The 23,676-nt window shown below is 14.2% G+C and overlaps 1 protein-coding gene across 1 annotated transcript in view; it reads right to left on the reverse strand.

Annotated features, from left to right (window-relative positions):
- Positions 1–3,012: 3,012 nt before the first annotated feature.
- LOC128951656 (stearoyl-CoA desaturase 5-like) overlaps positions 3,013–23,676 on the reverse strand; it is a 45,663-nt gene continuing 24,999 nt past the window's right edge. The window contains exon 4 of the mRNA XM_054296903.1: positions 3,013–3,125. Coding sequence (XP_054152878.1) covers positions 3,013–3,125 — 113 coding nt within the window. The remainder of the gene's footprint in view (positions 3,126–23,676) is intronic.

The following is a 23,676-nucleotide window of genomic DNA, read 5'->3' on the forward strand; positions in this document are numbered from 1 at the left end:
GTTGTCGAACAAGATCTTGGTCTTGCAAGATCTTGTCACGTCTTGGTCTTGTACAAGATCAAGACGTGACGTGATTGAGTACTGAAAAACCAAGACGTGACGTGACAAGACGTCAATCATATAAAACATGACAAGACGTGACAAGACGAATAAATTGAAACGTCATTTATAGCAAAATAATATAATACAGTGAAAGCAAAAGTTAAAATATATATATAATATATATAAATACATATATATATTAAAAGTATATCAATAAATATAGCGTATAATATAATTAGACTGTAATTTAAATGTATTGCATTAGCAAAAAATCTGGTATGAAACACATGTGCTATAGTAAATGAATGTTTTTTTAAAAAATAAAAATGTGTGATAACGGCAATCGCCCGACAAAAAAACAAAAAACTGAAGACAATGACAATGTATTAAAACAAAAATTAGTTAATTTGATTAAAACAAATGCCACTAGTTTGGCATATAAATCAATTGCCTCAAAATCAGATTATATGAAAAATTTTCAAAGAGTTGTGTATGAAAACAATGAAACCAATTATGTTAAATGTACTAAGTGCTCAACTTTGCTTAAATATGTGCCAATACTCGGAACATCGGGAGTCAAAAGACACAGCTGTACTGTAATACAAGACCACGGCAATCAAACGATAGATCGATTTACGTACAAAACGACACCAAATGAGACGCGATTGAAGTCAGATCTTTGTGATAATTTAGTTTATTTTGTTGCAAAAGATTTCCGACCAATTAATATAATAAATGGAGAAGGATTTCAATTGTTAGCTAACAAATTAATACAAATTGGATCAACAAATCCTCAAATACCACTGAATAAAATACTTCCCGGGCGATCAGCAATTAATGATCGTATTAAAACAATATATGACAAAATGAAAGTTAAATTAGTTAATACTATGAAATCAACTGAATGTATTGGATTAACCTGTGATCACTGGACAAATGATTACACAAAAGATAGTTATATCACAGTAACAGTACAATATATTACTAAAAGTGAAATTAAAGCCAGAGTAATTGCTACAATAACAACTAAAGATAAAAAATCAATTACAATAAGAGAAGATATAAATAAAATTTTGAATGAATTTCAAATTTTGGATAAATTCAAGACTTTTACTACAGATAATGCAAGTGCTATGAAATTGGCATTTATTAATGAGGAATGGATTGGTTGTGTGGCCCATAACATCAATAATCTTCATAAAATGTCTTTTAAACAAATGAAGACATTCACAGATCAAAATATAACCACATCAGTAAAAAGTACTAAAAGACTTGTCCAACATTTTAAGATGTCTGGTTTGCAAAGTGGATTGAAAAATAAATTGGTCCAATCAATTAATATCCGTTGGGACTCAAAATATCTTATGATTGAATCAGTCCTTAAAAATATGTCAAATATAAAATTCATAGCGATTGAAAATAAAGTTGTATATGATTTACTAAAATCGATTGATGAAAATGTATTACAAGATATAAGTAATTTCTTAAAACCGTTATTTGACTTAAGACTAAATCTTTGTAAAGATACTAGTCCTACAATTCATTTAGTTCTCCCAACGAAAATAAAGTTTAAACAACTTTGCAATGAATCTGAAATTGATTCTATGGTTATAAAAGAATTAAAAAGAAATTATAGATTAAATATTGAAAAATATCTTAAAATAAATGATTATCATATTATGTCAACATTTTTGTATCCTCCATTAAAAGAATTGAAAAATTTAGTAACAGCTGAAGAAATAAGTAGAATAAAAGAAAAATTAATTGATTTAATGAATGACTTAAATTTATCAACACATTCTATTGAAACACATCAACAAATCAATAAACAAACAACAAATATTGACTTATGTCTTCAAGATTTCATCCCACCTGACACATCAGATAACATATCTGACTCATCTAAAGAGCTATTAGATTATATTAGCAACAAACAAACATATGCTATTGAGTCATCAGTATTATCATTTTGGGATATAAATAAAAACAGATATCCGCGACTATATAAAATAGCTAATAAACTATTTTCAATACCTGCCACCAATTTGACAAGTGAGAGAAATTTTAGTTATGCAAAATTAACCTTAACAGATCGTCGATCTAATCTTAGTTCGAAACATTTAAACCATTTATTATTTATTAACTCTAATTTTGATTTAATTACGGATTAATATTATTGTCATTTCATTCAATAAATATTTTAATAAATATTAATTAAATTATAACCAATAAAATTTTAAAAAATTTAATTGTTATCATTATTTTACATTTAATTAATAATTAAATTTTTATGATTAATTATATTATCAAAATATTGTATTATTTATATTATTTTTATTATATAAAATAAATTATTAGTGGTATTAGTAGTAATAATATTAGTAGTAGTAGTAGTAGTTGTTGTGGTTGTGGTTGTAATATTAGTAGTAGTAGTAGTAGTTGTTGTTGTGGTTGTAATATTAGTAGTAGTAGTAGTAGTAGTTGTTGTTGTTGTGGTTGTAATATTAGTAGTAGTAGTAGTAGTTGTTGTTGTTGTTGTGGTTGTAATATTAGTAGTAGTAGTAGTAGTAGTAGTTGTTGTTGTGGTTGTAATATTAGTAGTAGTAGTAGTTGTTGTTGTGGTTGTAATATTAGTAGTAGTAGTAGTTGTTGTTGTTGTGGTTGTAATATTAGTAGTAGTAGTAGTAGTAGTTGTTGTTGTGGTTGTAATATTAGTAGTAGTAGTTGTTGTTGTTGTGGTTGTAATATTAGTAGTAGTAGTAGTAGTTGTTGTTGTGGTTGTGGTATTAATGGTACATAAACAAGTAAGTAACTAACTATTATATAATCTATATTAATATTTATTTTTCTATTTATTTTAGGTAACTAAGACCCACAATGAGTTATTAATATCTCTAAAATATTTGCATAATTTGGTTCTTCAGATTAGTAGGGTGAAGGTAATGGCTACGGAGTGAGGTCCCGGACCCATTACTGGACGAAAAGTTGAAGATCGGTGTGGAGTGGAGGGATCCAGGGAGGGCCTCTCTGGTCACCTAGCAGCTCGACTCTTACCCGCTCGGAAGGGCCCGAAGGGCCCTGACCTTAACAGTAGATTAGGGGTGGGGCGGGTGAGGGTGCGGTGGGGGTGGCCAGGGAGGGAAGGATCCAACATTATCCGGCCAAAAAGTCCGGCCAAAATTTTCGTGAAAATTAAAAAAAAATTGGCCATGACCCGTGTATAAAAGCTATTTTTATTTTTTTAAAATTTATATTTATGGTATTATTTTTATAAATAATACATATTTTACTAATTAATAATATATAATATTGTTAATTATTATTATATGTAAAAATAATACCATAAATATAAATTTTAATTAAAGAATGAAATAAATGAATACAAATTAATTTTTAAAAATTTTATTAAATATAAAAATAGTTTAAATGATTTTATTATAATATTATTAATAGATGAATTAAAATGAAATTAAAAATATATAAATAAATAAAAAAGTAAATTGATAGTGTAGTATATTACATATGTATATATACAAGACTAGCAAGATCTTGCAAGACGTGACAAGACGTGACGTGATTAGTTTTTAAAAACCAAGACGTGACGTGACAAGACAAGACTAAATCTTGCCAAGACGTGACGTGACAAGACGGGGTTTGGGACAAAAACGGCAACACTAGTGTGTATGAGTGCCGGCGCCCATGTATTAACCAATCAGTGCAATAATCACCCGATAATAACTTTGTACGACTACTACTAATTAAACTGGTAAGTACATGTAAATAATTTTTAAGTTAATTAAAATATTAATTTTTTTACTAAATTTATAATATATATTAATATTAATATTATTATTATTAGTAGTAGTAGTAGTAGTTGTTGTTGTTGTTGTAGTATATGTATAATTTTAAAATAATTATTATTTTTTTAATAGTATTATTAAACTGTAAATTAAAAATATTTATATATATATATTTATGATTACTAATATATAATTTATGACTAATTACTAAATGTATAATAGTATTAATATATTTAATATCTAATTTTTTGCTTATAAAATAGTAAAATTAAAAAAAAAATAGTTTATTAAATATAAATAAAAGTAAATTTATAATTTCATTGTTTAACAAAAAATTTTTAAATGAATTTTTTTTATAAATCTATTTATTTTATAAAAAATGTTTACTTTCTTTTAAATTAACTTATAATAAAATTGAAATAATATTTAGTCATAATTTACTGATTAAAAAATATAAAAAAAATTAAAATTTATATTTAAATCCATTTTGTAATAATTATTTTACCAACAATTATTATTTTTATAAAAACTGTAAATGTTACTTAAATATTATTTACTAATTAAAATTGAATATATTATCGTTAGTATTAGTTTACTTGGTAAATAATTTTTTAATTTATTACATTTACATATTTATTACTGACTAGGATTAATGAAAAATATTTTTAGTAACTTTAATTTAAAAATATTTTATTTAATAATATTTAGCATTATTTTATTTATTAATAATTTAGTCTAAGCTATTTTCAGAAAATTTTAAATAACATTAAATTTATTATTTAAAATTAATTTTACCATAAAGAATTTGTATATTATTATGAAAATCTTTAAAAAATTTTAATATAAAAAACTGTTATTTATTTTATATATTTGAATCTATTATTGAAAAATAACTATAATAAATATTATCATAAAGTAAAACTTCTAATAAATCTATTAAACATAATTGTTATATTAATTTGTTTTTTTATTGACTGTAACAATAATTTATTATTTATAAAAATGCATAAAATATTGTTATTAATAAATCTTACTTAGACAATAATCTGATTCAACATTATTAGTAATTAATATTTTTAAATAACTTCATTAATTTAATTAAATTTTATAAATAATAATATTAATCTAATAATGTAATATTTTAGATTAAATGAATATTAAATAAATTTATATAAAAAAAATAGATATAGAAAAATGTTTTTAAATGTTATAATTAAATATTTTATTTACTTAATAATCTATAAAATTATGATAGCTACAAAAATTAGTCCGGTCAATTAATATAGTATATTTTTTATACAATTACTTGTTTAAAATATTTAAAAAAAAACTGTAAAAATTACAAATTACTTGCAATTAAATCATTTATGATTATTAAAAAATTTAGTATTCAATATACAAACCGTTTATTTTTTGATAACTGTAATTAAAAATATATATTTATAAAAATAGATTAAATAAAATTTAACATTGTTGTTTTTTGATATTCATTTAAATTATACATAAGATAATTATACATTTAAAATAAGTAAATATAATTAAATTTTTTGCAATCAATTTGTTATAACTAAAAAATTAATTATAGTAATGATTATGCTATTGCTATTATAAATTATTAATTTGCTATAAAATACTATTGAAACTAATTTTTTAATACAAATTTAATATTTAAAAAAAAACATATTTTTTTGTAGAAATATTATATTGTAATTTAAGATAAAAATGGATAGGATATGTAAAATAATAATTATTTTCTTTAAACTTTTGATTAATTCAAATCAACATCTATTTATTGAATACCAAGTTTAAAATTATTTATTTTTTTAAATAACATTTTTTTTTGTACTGGACAAATGTTATTTAAAAAAATAATTAATTTAGTAATTTTATTAACAATAATAAATATAATTTTATTAATTACTATTTGTTATATTAATTTTTTTTGTTGTAATTAAGGACATACTAAAAATATAATTTTTTCATTTATTATTAATTACTTAATTAACTTACTGTTATAAAGTTTCAGTTTAAAATTGATTATATTTTCAATTTTTAAATAATTAAAAAAATCTAACATAATTTTTAAAATATAAATAAAAAAATTTTTTTAGTTATGCAATGATTTATATATTAATAACCATTCAAGTTTAACAAAATTTCACTGTTTATTTTTCTATTTAATTATACAGACAATACGGTTATTATTAATTTTTAAAAAAAATTACACTAATTAATTATAATTAATTATAACTGACTAATATTTATGATGTTTTATAATTATTAAAACTGTAAGATAATACATTAATATAAAAAACTTTAATTACTAATAAATAAAAATATTTATTTTAAGACATTGTTAACAGTGAAGTATTATTTATAATAATTTTTATAGATTTTTATTTTAATAATAAATATTTATTTATAATTTAATTTAATTTTATATCAATTATGAATCAATTATTATTATTAACATATAATTGTATTATTATTAGCAAAAATATACAGTATATTCATAAAATGTTAATATTTGGTAATAATTGTTTTTTATTATTTATTTGATACTAAAGTTTTAAATTAAATAACTATTAATCAAAACTATCTATTAATTACTAATTTGAAAAATAGTATATAATTATTAATTTTTTAATATAGATTAATAATAATAATAATATATCAAAGTTTATCAATGTTCAAGTATAATTTTAAATTTAAATATTAAGTTTTATTATTGGTTTTTTAATAATAATAACTATAAAATGTTTTGACTTATTATTAACTAAAAAACTAAATTATTTTTTTTATTATAGTAAAACATATAAGTGATAAATGAAATATTTTTAATAATTGTTTATATTTATATTTAAAATATAAAAAAATAAATAGTTAAATAATCAATGTGTTTGAATCCAATTGAATCCCGTATACACGTAAAAAACTTGTTTCAGTGTTTAAGTGTATTGTTTTAATTAATTTTAATAATTTTTGGTAAAAACCATTATTATTGTTGATGTCCTAAGCAAATGGTTGTCCCGTTTGAAGTGTATGTGTTAGTGCCGGCGCCCCATGTATTAGCCAATCAGTTAATACCCGATAATAATTTTGTACGACTACTACTAATTAAACGGTAAGTACATGTAAATAATTTTTAATTTAATTAAATCAAATTTTTTTACTAAATTTATAATATACTTTATATTATTATTATTATTATTATTATTAGTATCTGTTTAGTTTTACAATAATTATTATTATTTAATTATAGTAGTAAAATATATATTATAATTTTTCTAATTTATATTATTTAATCTGATTGCAATTGAATTGATTTATTATTTTTTATAATAGTATTATAAAACTGTAAATTAAAAATATTAATATTTATATATATATATATTTATTATTAATTATATATAATTTATGACTTATACTAAACTAAATGTATTATTAATATATTTAATATCCAATTTTTTTTACTTATAAAATAGTAAAATTTAAAAAAAATTGTTTATTAAATATAGTAAATTTATAATTTCATTGTTTAGCGAAAATTTTTTAATTTTCAAAAATGTTTACTTTATTTAAAATTAACTTTAAAAAATAAAATTGAAATAATATTTAGTCATAATTTACTGACAAAAAAAAATACAAAAATTTAAAAATTAATATTTAAATACCTATAACATTTTGCCATAGTTATTTTACCAACAATTAATATTTTTTAAAAAACAGTAAATTTTACTTAAATATTATCTACTAATTGAAATTGAATATATATTTTATTGTTTGTTAGAACTAGAGCCCTTGTTGGTTAATTTTTTTTTTTTTAATTTATTACATTCACATATTTATTACTGACTAGGATTAATGAAAAATATTTTTTAAAAACTTATTATAATAAATTTATCTATTTATGAAAAAAACTAAAGTTTAGCTAATCATCTATTTAGTTAAACTGTAAATATTTATAAAAAAATTTAAATTATATATTAATATAAACATATTTCATATTAATTTAGAATGCATAATTGATAATATTTTTTACACTAAAATTCTTTAAACTAAAATTAAAATTATATATATATATTTATTTTTAGACAATTAATTTATAAAATTATAAAAGTTATTAATTTAAATAAAAACTTATTTTTTAAATTTAATAATATTTAAAAAAAATTAATTATAGTTTATATTTATTTTTTTGAATTTTATAAATAAGTACTTGTATATAATACTTGTAATAAATATAATTAAAAAATTGTTTTCTACTTAATTATAAAGTAACTGTCTATTATAAATGGTTACATTATTATTAAGATTTTTAGTATAATTAATAATAATAAAAAATAATACATATATAATAAGTATAATATATATATTAATATTTTTATAAAACTTTTTATAAAACATGAAATAAATATACAGTCAAATATCAGATTTTATTTTATTTTTTAATTATTCACAAATTATTTTTAGTAAAATTGTTACAAAATATTACAAAATAAAAAAAAATTAAAAACAAAAAAAAAACTGTAAATATAGCTACAATTCAGTTATTATAATTGATTAAATTAATTGATTGTTTCAATAATTAGTTTGCGTCGGCCATGGACATTATTTTTTAATTGTATTGTTTTTCTTAATGTATAAATAAACTATAAATATTAATAATAAATTGTTATAATTTGTAATAATTATCAATATTAAGTGTTTTAATCAAAAATTAAAAAATAAAACTGTAATAATAATTAGTTTTGTTTAACTAAATATAATAATTAGACTATTTTTTTAATTATTAGATCTTGTCATCTAAAAATCTTTATTTAATCTAAAATCTTTATAATTATTATAAATATTTATAAATATAAAATTATTTAATTAAAATATATGTTAAACTTTAAACATTATAAATAAAACAACAACAAAAAATATTATAATTGATTAAATATATTATGATTACTACTAGTAACTATTAGATTATTATTTTATAAATTATACTTATAATTATAATTATTAGTCAAATTTTATTAATTAATATTAATTTAGTAATATATTTTTTAGATAACTAATTTTCTATATCAAATAATAAATTAATTATAATATTGATAAATTAAATAATTATTTATTGTTGCTTAAAAATAATTAGCTAATATAAAGTTTTAAATAAAAAATAAATAAACCATAATTATATTATTATATTTATTAACTATACATTTGCTTAAAATACTAATGATTTTAATTACAAAAAATAAATAAATAACAATTAAAGTTAAATTCTAATATTTATTTAAACTCTATGGTTTTATTTTAATTACAATGTAATTGTAAATTGTAATTAAATAACATAACAAAATTAAAATAATGTAATAAAAAAATAAACCATTTATTTTAAAGTTAACTTTTTTAAAAAATAATCTAAATACTAATCTTTGATACTTATATAAAAATATTTGTTTGTCTAACTATAAAACTGTAATTTAAATAATATATTAATTATTTATGAAATAAATTAATTTATTTGACTTTAAATTATTTATTTAATATAAACGACATGAGTATTGTATTTATATTATTTTTTAAGTTTTAATAATTAGTATTAATTAATAATATATTATTTATTTAAATTTAAAAATTGACTAAATTCTACGATTTTATGCATAAAATTTATATAATTAAACTAAGTGGTTTAAAAATAAATTTTAATTTTCAAAAATATATATTTTACTGTTGTAATAAATTTTTTTTACTGTTGACTGTAACTGAAATTAATTAATTAAATTAAACTATAATTAACTATCTGATTATTTTTTATTAGTTTAAAAACGTCAATGAAATTTTAAAAAATTAATATTTTTCAATAAATACTTTAGTAGTTTAATTTATTCTTCTGTATTAAATTTACTAATTTTATATTAATTTATAATTAGCATTATATCATTTAGTTTGCAATAGATAATATTACATACAAATAATTTGAAACAAAAATGAATTAAAATTAAAATAATATTTTTCATATAAAAGTAAACTGTAATTTTATATAAAAAATGTAAAAAATAATTTATAATAATATTTATGTTAAATAATTAGTTTAATTAAATTTCAATTCTTTTTTTAAAAATAATAAATATTTATTATAATTTGTAATGAATTTTTAAGTGGTATTATTAAACTAAAAATATTATAAGTTTAAATAATTATAAGACTCATTTACTAATTTATTTAACAATATTTAATAAATAAATAACAATATTTTTTCATAAGTTATATTGAATATTTTATTTGTTTAATAATACTTTAAAAATTATTATTACTAAAAAAAATTTTAGGGAAATAATATATTTAATATAATTTTTTTTTTAATTTTTTCAAATTTTTATAAAACTGTAATAATTACAAATAACTATTAAGATATATAAATTCTAACTATTAAAATTAATTAATAGTCAAGGTGTCATCAAGTTTATTTTAAATTCAATTAGCTTATAAATTTGAAAAATATTTTTATTTGTACTGTATGTATACAAATTTATTTTTAAATAATTTCACATAATAAATTATATCTTATAATTTTATTATATCTATAATAAAATTAAATGTTTATTGTTAATGAAAAACTTAACATTATTGTTTTTGTTGTCAATTAAAAACTAAATGGTTTAAAATTAAAATCTATTAATAAATTATTTAAATAATATCTAAGCAGGCTATAAATAAATTTAACTAAATGGTTTAAAAATAAAATCCAATTGAATTAATTTTCAAAAATATATACATGTTTTATATATACTTTTTTACTGTTGTCTTTAACTGAAATTAATTAATAAAATTGATTTAAGGTTTAAATTAAATTATAATAAAACTATAACTAAAATTATATATATATATTTATGTTAATTAATTTTATTTTTTCTATGTTTATAAATTATACTATACAAAAAAGGATTTAATAATTTTCTAAAAAAATTAAATTACTAGATTATAAATTGTTTTTAAAAATTATTATTTAAAATAGTATTTACTAAAATTATTTAAATCAAATTTTATATTGTTAAATAGTGGTGTAATAATTAATAAAATCAAAATAAGCTTAAATAAGTTTAAATTATTTTTTTTAAAAATTTTTACTATACAAATTTTTTATTCATTTAGAAATATTATATAAACTTAAGATTTTTATTGATTAAATTAATTATGTTTATAAATAATAAGATAATATATATATATATATATATATATATATATATAATAAATCTATTAATTAAAAAACTTAATTTGGTAACTGTAATCTTAAAAATATCTTAATTAATAATATTTAGCAATATTTTATTTATTCATAAATTAGTCTATTATGGTGAAAAAAATTTTAATTTATTATTTATTTTGTATATTTTTATTTAAAATTAATTATACATAAATAATTTAATATTTAAATTATTTGTATATTATTATGAAAATCTTTTAAAAGTTTTAATATAAAAACAGTTAATTATTTTTTATTTTTGAAAAACATTATAATAAAGTAAAACTACTAATAAATCTACTAAACATAATAGTTATTATAATTAATTTTATTGACTCTAACAATAATTTATTATTTATAAAAATGCATAAAATATTTTCATCAATTAATTTTAATTAGACAATAATACTGATTCAACATTAATAAAAATTAATATTTTTAAATACTTTAATTTATTTAATTAAAACCTTGATTTGTATTTAATTGCAATTCGCAATAATTTTTTTAAGGTATTATTAAAATTCAACAAAATTAAAACATCTAAAAAAATTTGTAGTTAGATTTAAATTTAAAACATTTATTTATTAATTTTTTTCTAAATAATAATATTAATCTAATAATGTAATTTTCTAGATTAAATGAATATTAAATAAATATCTTAAAAAACTAGATATGTTTTGAAATGTTATAATTAAATATTTGTTTTGCTTAATGATCTATAAAATTATTTGTTTAAAATATTAATAAAACTTTAAAAATTACAAATAACTTGCAATTAAATCATATATGATTATTTAATAAAATTTATTATTCAGTAACTAAAAATATATATTTATAAAAATATATTATTAAATAAAATTAAATAAACATTAATCATAAATATTAGTTAGTATAAATTATAGTTATTTATAATTAATTATAATTGATCAGCAGATTATTTATATAATTTTATGACTTTAATAGTATTTTCATAATAATTTTATAATTCTAAAATTTACATATAATTAGTTAATATTATTTAATTACTAAATTATTTAATATCATGATTAGAATGTATTATAAAGTTTTTTTTTAAAAATTAATTTATAATATATAATTATATTTGTATTCATAATAATTATATTATAAATTTAAAGTTTTTATTTTACCTAAATTATTTTCTATTTAAATTAGATTTAAATATCATAATTACTAATTATAAATATTAATATAAAAATAATTTTAAAAATGATAAATTTACAATAAATTAATCTATTAAATGATCAATAAAATCATTGTTTAACTTAATAGTTTATAGACCAAGAATACTTTTAAAATTAAAATAGCATTTATAAATAATTGAAATGTTAATTATTAAATTTTTATAATAATTGTAAATTTTATTTAATGAATTATTATTTAAATAAAATATTTGACAAATCTAAATTAATAATTTTGTTATGGATTTTTTTGTTATTATTTTTATAGCTGTAACATAAATTATTTTATTTAAATAAATTTAATATATTATTTTATCAATAAATTAAATAGACAGTTTACGAGTACCCTATTTTATCAATGTTAATCATAAATTATTTTTAAAAAATTATTATAGATAATAATTTTTTGATAAATTTACTGTAATTTATTTTAATACAAATAATTGATTATTTTTTAATACACAAATATGCTTAAATTATAATTTATTTATTTATATAAAATTTATAATTATTGTAATTACTGGTTACTGTTAGTTAGAAAATTTAATTATTTTTGTGATTTTAAACTTATATTATATTATTATTAATTCAATATTTATATATAAAAAAATTATATAATAAACAAAAAAAAGTATTTAATAATTTTCTAAAAAAAAATTGAAATACTAGATTATAAATTGTTTTTAAAAAATAATTATTTTAAATAGTATTTACTAAAATTATTTAAATCAAATTTTATATTGTTAAATAATTATGTAATAATTAATAAAAACAAAATAATCTTAAATAAGTTAAAATTATTTTTTAAAATTTTTACTATACAAATTGTTAATAAATAATAAATCTATTAATTAAAAAACTTAATTTGGTAACTGTAATCTTAAAAATATTTTATTTAATAATATTTAGCAATATTTTATTTATTCATAAATTAGTCTCTTATGGTCAAGAAATTTTTAATTTATTATTTATTTTGTATATTTTTATTTAAAATTAATTATAGATAAATAATTTAATATTTAAATTATTTGTATATTATTATGCTTAAATTATAAATTATAATTTATTTGTTTATATAAAATTTATAATCATTGTTATTACTGGTTACTGTTAGTTAGAAAATTTATTTATTCATTTTTGTGATTTTAAACTTAAAATTTTATTATATTATTATTAATTCAATATTTATAATAATAATTTTCAGTTACTTTAAAAAAATTAATATAATTTTAATAAACTACAAAATTTATATTACTGTATATTAATTATTTTTTAATTAGTTTATATTATATATACTATAAATTTTATTTTAATTACCTAACTTAATATACTATTAATAACACATATAGAAGTATTTATTATAAAAAATATTTTTTATTTATTTTATTTTTAATTAAAATAAATCAATAAAAACTGTATTTTTTAAAATAAGTTAATAATATAAATTAACAATTAAAATTAAAAATAATATTTAGCATCGACGAACGTATTGATATTTTATAATATCATATAGTAATTAAATATTTTAATTAATTTTCAATTAATAAACAAATACATTATATTATTAATAGTATATTATATTTTTTGGTAACTGTATTTTTTACTATTTTATTTAAGATAATTATATTTACAAATAAGTATTTAGCAATTAGTTTGAACAAAATTCATGTAAACTAATTTTATAAATATATTTATGGTAATTAATTTTATTTTTTGATGTGTTTATAAATTATATAATAAACAAAAAAAATAGTATTTAATAATTTTCTAAAAAAAATTGAAATACTAGATTATAAATTGTTTTTAAAAATAATTATTTAAAATGGTATTTACTAAAATTATTTAAATCAAATTTTATATTGTTAAATAGGGGTGTAATAATTAATAAAATCAAAATAAGCTTAAATTTTTGACTGTAATAAAAAAATTTTATAATTATAAAAATCCATAAAAAACAATTTTARATAAAAAAAATTATTAGTCATTGATTATAAATTACTTGATAATAATTATTATTTTTTTTTATTTATATAGTTTACTTACAAATGTTACTAATGTTGTATTTTAAATGTAAAATTAATAAGCACTTAATTGTTTTTGTTAATTTAAAAAAAATGAATATTAAAATCAAATAAATAATAAATTTTTATATCATCTTTATATTAGATTTATTTTAAAACTGTACTAAAATATTTAAATTTATAAATGAGATTAAAATAATGTTATTAAAATTAGTTTAATTAGACAATAATATTGTTTCAACTTTAAAAATAATAATAATTTTAAATTATAYAATTTTTTTWWAAWTTTACCAAAAAAACAATTGAATTTTAAGACAAAAATAATAATTAATTCTTATAATTAGTAATATTTATTTTTTWAAAAAAATATATATTATAAATACTGAAATAATAACTAACTGTAATAATAATTAATRYTATTTATCTAAATATAACAATTTGAGTATTTTATTGTATAWTTGRTAACTATTCTAMTTATTTTTTWAAAAATATTTTTAATTAAATATCAATTGCAATCTAATTGTAATAACTATAAAAAACATTGTAATAATTACTATTAGTATTACTAACTGTTATACTACTTATATTACTTGAATATTAATGACAATTTATTACTATTAATGTTAATATTAAAATAATAATAATAATAATAATAAATATTACATATAAATTAGTTAAACAATTGAACAAAAATAATTTTCATAAACATTTAATATAAATTAAAATTGTTTTTTTTTATAAAATCATAATTAATATAATTTGAAATTATTTTGAAGTATTTTAGTATAATATATTAAACTGTAATATTAAATAAAAATTGTAAATAATAAGTTAAATAATTATTAAATGTAATATAAATTTAGTCTTAATTTTGCAAATTATAATTTTTATTTTAAGACAGCATATAAAAACAATAATTAAATTGTTTTTAAAACTAATAAATAGTTTATATTTATTAAATTTTTACTTAATTCATAATTTATATTATAATATTGAATAAAAAAAATTAGTATATATTTTAAGTTAATAAATAAGTTGTTAATAAATAGTTTTGTAATAAAAAAATAACATTTATTTTAAACTGTATAATATACAAATAATTTAAATTAATAATTAATTAGTAAAATATTTTTACAATAAATTTAGCTTTAAAAGAAAACAAATTTTATTTTTGTATTTAAAATATATATTAATTATTTATATAAATATATATTGTATATCAATGAATGACTGTTGAATTGTTTATTTGAAAACATTATTAAACTTTTAATTAATAATACTATTTTTATATTTAAAATTTAATAAATATGATTACTAAAAATAATTATATGTAAAATTAGATTATTACAAATAATAATTTTAATATAATAATAAAGTGTAATATTAGATTTTTAAAAATGTAAAAGCAATAATAAAATATAATAGACAAAACTCCCATTATCTAAATTTTTGATTACTAATTATAATTTCTAATATATATTTTTATATTTAATTATATTTTCATATATTTTCTAATTTACAATAAAAAAAAAGTAATAATTAATCGTTACATCTATACGTTACATAGAAAATCATAATAATTATAATTAATTATAGTTAATTTTATTATAAAATATTTTTTTAAAATTATTATTTAATAAGTTTAAATTTGAATATCTTATTCCTTAATTTATAAAATACATTTTTAAATTTACATTAATTTAAAATTAATAATTATTTTTTTAAAAGATTATTAGATTTGTATTTAAAAAAAAATTATTTTAAACTGTAAAATATACACAAAAAATTTATATAATAATTAATTAATAAATCCTAATTTGTATTTATAATGTAAATTTAATTTTCTAAAAATATTAAAAATGTTTTTAATTTAGATATTTACATAAGATTTAATAGTAATTAACAATATATAAAATAATCCGTTAAATAGAAAATCATAATAATTATAGTTAATTTTATTATAAATATATTTTAAAAAAATTATTATTTAATAAGTTTAAATTTGATTATCTTTTTCCTTAATTTATAAAATACTTTTTTAAATTTACATTAATTTAAAATTAATAATTATTTTTTTAAAAGATTATTAGATTTGTATTTAAAAAAAAATTATTTTAAACTGTAAAATATACACAAAAAATTTATATAATAATTAATTAATAAATCCTAATTTGTATTTATAATGTAAATTTAATTTTCTAAAAATATTAAAAATGTTTTTAATTTAGATATTTACATAAGTTTTAATAGTAATTAACAATATATAAAATAATCCGTTAAATAGAAAATCATAATAATTATAGTTAATTTTATTATAAATATATTTTAAAAAAATTATTATTTAATAAGTTTAAATTTGATTATCTTTTTCCTTAATTTATAAAATACTTTTTTAAATTTACATTTATTTAGAATTAATTACTATTTTTATTATAAGAAATATTTAGTTAATTAGTTTTGTATTAATAAATTTTAACTCTAAAATTTATATAACATAATAATAATAATAATTTAGTAAAATATTTTTATAATTAATTAGATCTATACAATGTTTTATTTATGAATCAAAATTATAATAATATTTTATTATAATATTAAACTGTAAATATTAATTATAAAAATTTTTATATTCTATATAAATCTAGATGGCATTTTTTTCTATATTTAATATATTTTAATTTAATTTAGTATAAAAAATGTAATAATAATTAAATTACAGTTTATTTATTTTTAAAAATTTTTAAAATAATAAATAAATTAATTATTTAGTAAACTATTTATCGCGCTTTAAAGTTTTATAACAATTTTATTTGATTTTAAAAATAATATTAAACAAATTTACTAAATTTATAAAATTTATACCAATAAAAAACATTTAATTAAAAACTAATGAATGATAATTTTTAGTAATATATTATGTAAATTAAAATTTTTGTAAATGATTTTTATTTAGTACATTTTAAAAATTAATTAATTAACTAATCATTATTATAAATTTGTATGATATTAATAATATATAATAATAATAGTAATAATATAATAATATAGACTATTTTTAAAACATTTTTAATTAGCAATTACTATAACTATAAAAAAAATTGTAGAAATAACTGTATTATTATATATTATTATATATTATACTAAATATTATTTGAATATTAATGAAGTTATAATATATAGATAAAACAATTTTTTTTATAAATGTCCCATAAATTAAAACTTAAAATTAATTTTTCGTTAGTTAATTAGTTAACTTTAAAGTTTAATATAATATAAACATACAATTATAATAATATTTTTTTTAAAAAATATAATTCTACTAGTTAAATATTATATTATTATTGTTTTATTTGCTAACTATTTAAACAAAAATATTTTTACTAATTGAATATTTTTTGCTTAATATATATAATTTATTTATTATTATTATTGTTAAGCTAACTGTAATCTACAATTAAATTATTTAAATAATTATAATAATCTAATATTTAACATTTGATAGCAATAACTTTAGCTAGTTTTAATAATTTTGTTAATATAAAAATAATTACAGTAAATATAAATATAATTGCTAATTTTTGGTTTTAATATTAAAACTTTAATTTAGAATTTCATATGCAAACAATATTTTTTTGCTAAATTTAATTTTTATTACAATTTACTATAAATATAATTACTAAAAATAATTTGATGATAAATTAGATTATCTAAAAAAATAAATACAAAAAATATTTAGTAGTTTATTATTCATAAATATTTTTATTTTTATTGAATATTAAATATTAGTATATTGTAATATTTAATACATTAATTCTTTATATTTTTTTTAATTATAATATATATGTGATTAGTTTATAAATTAACATATGTATAATAAATTATAATAATAACTATTTTTAAAACAATTTTAAATTAAATTGCAATTACAATCTAATTGTTATAACTATAAAGACATTGTAGTAATTATTATTAGTATTACTAACTATTATACTATATATTACTTGAATATTAATATTGAAATTATAATAATAATAAAAGTTATACGATATTTGTATAATGAAACAATTGAACAAATTTTTATAAACATTTAATATAAATTGAAATAAATCAAATAATTAGTTAAATAATTGTATTAAAAAAAATTATATAGATACATAAAAATACTTATATATAATTTACTTATCAATTGTTTTTTATTTTTGTATATATATATAAATAAAACAATTTTTATAAATAAATTTAGTTAAATGTCTCATAAATTTTAACTTAAAATTAATTTTGTTAGTTAATTAAATTATTTTCTATAATTTTTCTAAATATTATCTTATTATTATTTTATTTAATAACTATTTTTAAACTATTTTTGATAAAACATTTTTAATTGTAGTAATTATTATTAGTATTACTAACTATTATACTGTATATTACTTGAATATTAATGACACTTAATAACAATTAATAACAATTAACGTTAATATTGAAATAATAATTATAATAAAAAGTTACATATAGTGTAGTGAAACAATTGAACAAAAATAATTTTAATAAACATTTTACATAAATTAATAAATTAATTTTTTTCAAAAATAAAATCATAAATTTAATTTAAAATTTGGCTATAAATTTGACCAATTATTTTTTTAAAAAATACATAGATGTAATTATTAGTGTAATTTTCGTATATATTTTAAGTTAAATATGCGAATAGTTTTGTAATTAAAAAAATAACATTTATTTTAAACTGTAAAATATACAAATAATTTAAATTAATAACAAATTAGTAAAATATTTTAACAATATATTTAGCTCTAAAAGAAAACATATTTTATTTTTGTATTTTTAATATATTATATTTATTGTATATCAATAAATGACTTTTATATTGTTTATTTGAAAACATTATCAAACTTTTAATTAATAATACTATTGATAGGTAAGGGACTAATGGCTGTCTATTAAAATAAATATAAGATTTTATAAATAATTATTTATACATATTATTGATTATTTATTTTTTGTTTAATTAATTTTATATATAATAGTTTGTATTATATTATAATAAAATATTTGATATATACTGTAATTGAAATCTATTTGTTATAACATATATAGTTATTTATAGTTTCTAGTATATATATAAATATATTATTGATAATTTATTAATTTTTTTTAGTAATTACTTATTATTTTATTAGAAACTAAATTAATTTAATAAAATTGTCTTAACAATATCATTAGCAACTTACATTATTAAAAAAATATAAATATAATAGTTAAGTTTGTTTTTAATATTAAAATTTTAATTTATATTTATATATATGAAAATTGTAATTTTTATTTAAAATTTACTATTATTATAATTACTAAAAATTAAATTAGATTATCTAAAAAATAAATACAAAATTTATTATTAATAAATATTTTTATTTTTTTTGAATATTAAGTTTTTTTTAATAAATTAAATATTTAGTTTTTAAAAAAATTACTTAGATGAAATTATTTTGTATGCATCCAGATAGACCCAGGTAATACTTATCTCAAACATAATATCGCTAATTAATTCAAACTGTAAATAAATTATTATAATTAGTAATAATTATATTACATGTAATCAGTATTAATCAAATAGTGATCTAAAGTTTGGTTTTGTTTACTTATCTACTAAATTACTAAACTACTTATAATTTAGTAAAGTAAATTATATAAAAAAAGTTTAAAAGTTAAAAAAAGTTTATAAAAAAACTAAGTATTTAGTAAACTTTTTAATCTAATTATGTTTAATAACAATTTTATTTTATTTAAACATAATATTAAACAAATCAATAAATTTAAAACAATAAAAAAAACACTTTATAAAAACTACAATATATTTATATTATTTTAACAAATTAATAAATATAATAATAATATTAACTATTTTAATAATTTTTTTTAATTATATTGTAATTGTAATCTAAATATTAACTAAATTTATTTTAGTCGTTATTATTATTACTAATTATTAGACTCTATATATTACTTGAATATTAATGACAATTAATGCTACTATTGAAATAATAATATAAGTTAAATATATAGTGCTATAAAAACAATTGAACATTAATAATTTTTATAAACATTTAATATAAATTGATATTTTAATATTATAATTTTTATAAAATCATAATTAATTTAAGTATTTTAAATTTGAAATTATTTTGAATTATTTTTATTATAGCAGTAAACTTTAATATTAGATAAAAATGAATTATTTTAAGTTTAATGTTATTTTTTAATACAAAACTTAAAATATGTTAAGTTTTGTATTAAAAAAACAACATTAATTTTAAACTCAAAAATATAAAAAAATTAAATTAAATTACAACTAATTAGTAAAATATTTTACATTAAATATAGCACTAAAAAAACAAATATACATAGTATTATGTTTAATTTTTTTATTAATAAATAAATATTAATAGTAATTAACAATTTATTAAATAATCTCGTTTACATAGAAAATCATATKAATAATTAAATAATTTATAATTTTATTTTATTTTAAAATATTTTTAGTTAAATAAAATTTTTTAAAAAATTAATTGATTTAATAAATCTAAAAGTGATTATTCTAGTACTTAATCTATAAAATTAATTTATTTACATTTATTTAAAATTAATAATTATTTAAAAAAAATTGAAATTTAAACAAACTGTAAAATTTATAAAATAAAAATAATAACTTTTTAGTAAAATATTACTATACATACTTAGCTTATATTAAAAATAATTATTATATTATTTGAATAGTAAAATAAATTTGTGATTAATTTATGAATTAAAATTATATTAATATTTTTTTTTTAAACAATTATTATACTATATAACTTGAATATTAATGACTATTAACGTTAATATTGAAATAATAATAATAATTAATAAAAAGTTACATATAGTCTAGTGAAACAATTAAATAAATATAATTTTTTTTAACCATTTAATATAAATTGAAATAATATCATAATTAATTGAATTTAAATTATAGCTATAATTTGATCATTAATTAGGTATATCTAGTTTAAMCAAAAATTATATAGATGCAATTATTATTATGCATCCAGATAGACCCAGGTAATATTTGTCTCAATAGATAATATCGCTAATTAATTAAAAACTGTAATTAAAATATTATAATTATTAATAATTATATTACATGTAAACAGTATTAATCAAATAGTAATCTAGAGTAGTATTAGTTTACTTATCAATAGTTTTTTATTTATATATATAAATAAACRATTTTTATAAAAAAAAATTTATATAAATGTTCTATAAATTTAAACTAAATTTAATTTTTGTTTAGTTAATTAAGTTATTTTACTAGTTAAATATTATCTTATTATTATTTTATTTGCTAACTATTTTACTATTTTTTAAAAACATTTTTAATTAGATTGCAATAAAAACATTGTAGTAATTATTATTAGTATTACTAAMTATTATACTATATATTACTTGAATATTAATGACAATTAATAACAATTAACGTTAATATTGAAATAATAATAAAAGTTATATAAATATAGTATTATGAAACAATTGAACAAAAATAATTTTAAAATTGATAAATTAATTTTTTTTTTCAAAAATAAAATCAYAATTAATTGAATTTAAATTATAGCTATAATTTAAACCAATTAGGTATATTTAGTTTAACCTAAAAAAATTATATAGATGCAATTATTATGTATCCAAATAATAGACCTATGTAATATTTGTCTCAAACATAATATTGCTAATTAATTAAAAACTGTAATTTAAATATTATTATTATTAATAATTATATTACATGTAAACAGTATTAATCAAATAGTAATCAAAAGTATGGTACTTATCTATAGTTTTTTATTTATATATATAAATAAACAATTTTTATTTAAAAAAAATTGATAAAATGTACCATAAATTTAAACTAAATTAAATTTTTGTTTAGTTAATTAAAACTTTAAAGTTTAAACATAATATAATTAATAACATTATAACAATAATTTTATACATTTTTAATTGTTTGTATGTATCAATAAATAACTTTAAAATGTTTATTTGTTCAAATTATTTAATTTTTAATTAATACAACTATAACTTATTATTATTTTACAAAATAATTTTTAAATCATAATAATAATAATAATACTATTGAATTTATTAAATATAATATTTTATTTGATAGATAAACATGTAAACATAATATTAAACAAATAACTAAAAATAAAAACAATAAAAAAGACTTTATAAAGTCGACAATCAATTAAAATTAATTTAACAAATTAAAATATTAAAAAAACTAATAAATTACATTTTCAATAATAAATATAATAATAATATTAAAAATTGTCTAATGATATTTGTAAATCATAATAATAATTTTAACTATTTTAAAACAATTTTATTTAGATTGTAATTGCAATCTAATTGTTATAGCTATAAAAATCATTGTAGTAATTATTATTAGTATTATTAACTATTATACTATATTTTATTTGAATATTAATGTTAATATTGAAATAAAAATAATAACAAAAGTTACATATAGTTTAGTGAAACAATTGAATAAAAATAATTTTTATACACATTTAATATAAATGGAAATTATTATTTTTTTAAATAAAATCATAATTAATTTAATTTAAAATATGACTATAAATCTTACCAATTAGTTATATATCTAGTTTTTTATTTAAAAAAATTACATAGATGCAATTATTATTATTATGCATCTAGATAGACCCAGGTAATTACTTGTCTCAATCATAATATTGCTAATAAACTAAAACTGTAAATAAATTATTATAATTAGTAATAATTATATTACATGTAACTACTATTATTCAAATAGTTTGTAAAGTAATAATGTAATATTATTACTTATCAAATGTTTTTTATTTATATATAATTTCACACAAATTTGAAGTTAAAATTAATTTTTTTTTGTTAATTAATTAAATATTTAAACTATAATAAACATAATATAAACATGATATTATAACAATAATTATTTTTTAATAATTTTACTAATTTATTATTTTTTGCTTAATATAAAGAAGTATTTCATTAATAATGTCCGAGCGGTTTTCTAAATAACTTTTGATCTGGTAGAGATAAATTATTTCTGTAAAAAGTTTATAATTTAGTTATTTACGCGTGATAATAACCACTTTTCATTTTTAAATTTAAATCACGTGATCACATTTTTAACGGGATGTTTGCAAACCACTATGTCACAACCTAACCTATAAATGTTAGAATTATTTTTCAATAACATGTTTGTAAAGCTTAAATTGAAAATTTATGGGAAGAAAAAAATATTGAAATTGGTCGAAGAATAAATTTTTTATGGT

The sequence above is a fragment of the Oppia nitens genome, unplaced genomic scaffold (genome assembly GCF_028296485.1).
Source record: "Oppia nitens isolate AA-2021 unplaced genomic scaffold, nextdenovo-longstitch-racon4-pilon3 scaffold1_pilon_pilon_pilon, whole genome shotgun sequence".
Lineage (NCBI taxonomy): Eukaryota > Metazoa > Arthropoda > Arachnida > Sarcoptiformes > Oppiidae > Oppia > Oppia nitens.